A 2245-nucleotide genomic window follows, 5' to 3' on the forward strand; every position below is an offset into this window, starting at 1 on the left:
GATGGTCACTCAGTCTCGGAGTCGACTCGTGTACTGCGGGAGTCGACTCGAATCTCAGAGTCCGAAAATCGTTCTCTGACTTTTTCTGCCTGTGACTGCTTGGAGTCGACTCTTACTTCCCTGGAGTCGACTCGCGCACTTCAGGAGTCGACTCGTTGACAGGTTCTGAGATGAAGCTTTCTGTTCCTCTTTCTGTTCTCAGTCGGAGTCGACTCGTACTAATCTGGAGTCGACTCGAGCTCGTGCCAGTGAATTTGATACGCTTGGAGTCGACTCGTGATACTCGGGAGTCGACTCGAGTCTCAGACATTGGTTCATGCAGACTTCTTAACTTATCCAAAATACTATGAACCAAGTCTAGAAACACTTGGACAGGATTTTCACTGAAACACTCAATTGAATTCATTAGTAATCACAAGATATACTCAATTGCTTTGAGCTCATCAAAATCAAATGGAGTTTTAATCAATCACTCCACAAGGGTCATCGGGTTGATGCGGCGAAGCCTATGAAGGAGGTAGCCACTGTCCCGGATGATGTTGGCAAGGGGGTGGGAGTTATGGGGGTTGGTGATCACCGATTGCAGCCTGACCGTACCCGAAAGAAGGGGGGAAAATGGCATCGCGGAAGGCAGGGGAGAAGGGGCTGGTGAGGAAGGAACCTTACGGAGGTGCAGGTGAAGGTGGGTCAGTGAGTGGTCGACTGGGTGAACAAGGGGGATCTGGTGCTGAGACTGAGATTGAGAGTCTGCAAACCACTGTGGTGGCCCATCAACGTGTAGTATCTAAGTTGAAGAAGGCCATGCGAGGCTGGGAGGCTTCCTTCGAGGGATCTAGGCCAGGGGAGGGCTGTCACTCCCTTTCTAATTGATATGCAGATTCTTGTATGGAATTGCCGGGGTGCCGGGAAACCGTCATTTAGCCCGGCTTTTCGGAGGTTAGTTCATACACATGAACCAACCGTTTGTGTACTCCTTGAAACTAGACTTTCTGGTAGAAGCCTGCAACAAGCAAGAAGAAGGATTCATGTTTCATGGGGATTTTATGCTATTGAATCACGTGGACTGTCAGGAGGCATTATTGTCATGTGGCGGTTGGATGGTTGCAAAATGGATGTCTTCAATGAATGTAATCAGAATGTCGTGATGGTCATATCTGAGGGGAATGGGCAGCCATGGGTGTTCTCTGCTATCTATGCTAGTACTGACTATCAGGAGAGGAGATTTTTATGGGATGAGGTAGGTAGCCTAATCCAGCACGGCTACCCAACACTAGTGGCCGGTGATTTCAACTGTATTGACAGCCCCTTGGAAAAGAGGGGAGGCAGACCGTTCACGAATAAATTGGAGGTAAGGGAATTTCAGGATTTCATTATGGGCAGTGGATTGGTGGATCTGGGGTTCTCCGGGCCGCGATTCACTTGGTGCAACAACAGACTGGGCCGTGCTAGGGTATGGGAGCGTATTGATCCGGTTTTCGCCACGGCTGGGTGGGTTCAGAGCTGGCCTGATTTCAGGGTATGTCATCTGCCACGGATTGCGTCAGATTATTGCCCCTTATTGGTATGTACTTCACCCACTGTTCATAGTTGTGGCCCATTTTGGTTTGAGAAACTGTGGCTCTCATACCCACAATCTTGGGAGGTGGTGAGGGAAGCTTGGCAGGTGCCGGTTCGTGGGGATGCTATTTATAGGGTGTCACGCAGGCTTGAGATGACCAAACGGCGCCTGCGCAAATGGAATAAAGTGGAGGTGGGGAACATTTTCAGGAGGATTGAAGGGGCTGAAGTACTGATTGCAGCTATTCAGAAAAGGGAAGAGCAGAATGGTGGGTTGTCGGAGGAGGAGCAGACTGAGCTCCGGGCACAGTTGGCTATGCATCATTCTTTATTGCGACAGTAGGAGACCTTTTGGAGACAAAAATCGCGAGCTTAGTGGATTATGGAGGGGGATTGTAACACTAGGTTTTTTCATCAGGCCACTATTATTCGCCGGCAGAGGAACAGGATTCATAGTATCAGAGAGAGCGGTGGGCAGTTGACTGATGACCCAGTCTTGGTCAGGAGGATATTGGAGGACTTCTTCAAATCTAGATGGACAGAGCATACCAGTGGCGGGGAGTTGCCCACCCAACCTTCCCCATCTAGGAAGGTTTCTAATGAGGAGAATGATGAGTTGATCAGGCCGGTGTCAGCATCAGAGATTCAGAAAAGCCTTTGGTCCTTAGCTGAGGACAAGGCCCCCGGG

At 49.8% G+C, this 2245-nt stretch overlaps 1 protein-coding gene across 1 annotated transcript; it reads left to right on the top strand.

The window, feature by feature from the left end:
* The first annotated feature begins 615 nt into the window (after window positions 1-615).
* On the top strand, window positions 616-1900 carry LOC148700315 (uncharacterized). The gene is made up of 2 exons (XM_088709739.1): window positions 616-777; window positions 878-1900. Exons 1-2 carry the CDS (start codon window positions 616-618, stop codon window positions 1898-1900), a joined length of 1185 nt encoding a protein of 394 aa, XP_088565865.1.
* Window positions 1901-2245: the final 345 nt, after the last annotated feature.

Source organism: Phoenix dactylifera, chromosome 13, assembly GCF_051530095.1.
Source record: "Phoenix dactylifera cultivar Ajwa chromosome 13, Ajwa_hap1_PhDact_Kaust_v1.1, whole genome shotgun sequence".
Lineage (NCBI taxonomy): Eukaryota > Viridiplantae > Streptophyta > Magnoliopsida > Arecales > Arecaceae > Phoenix > Phoenix dactylifera.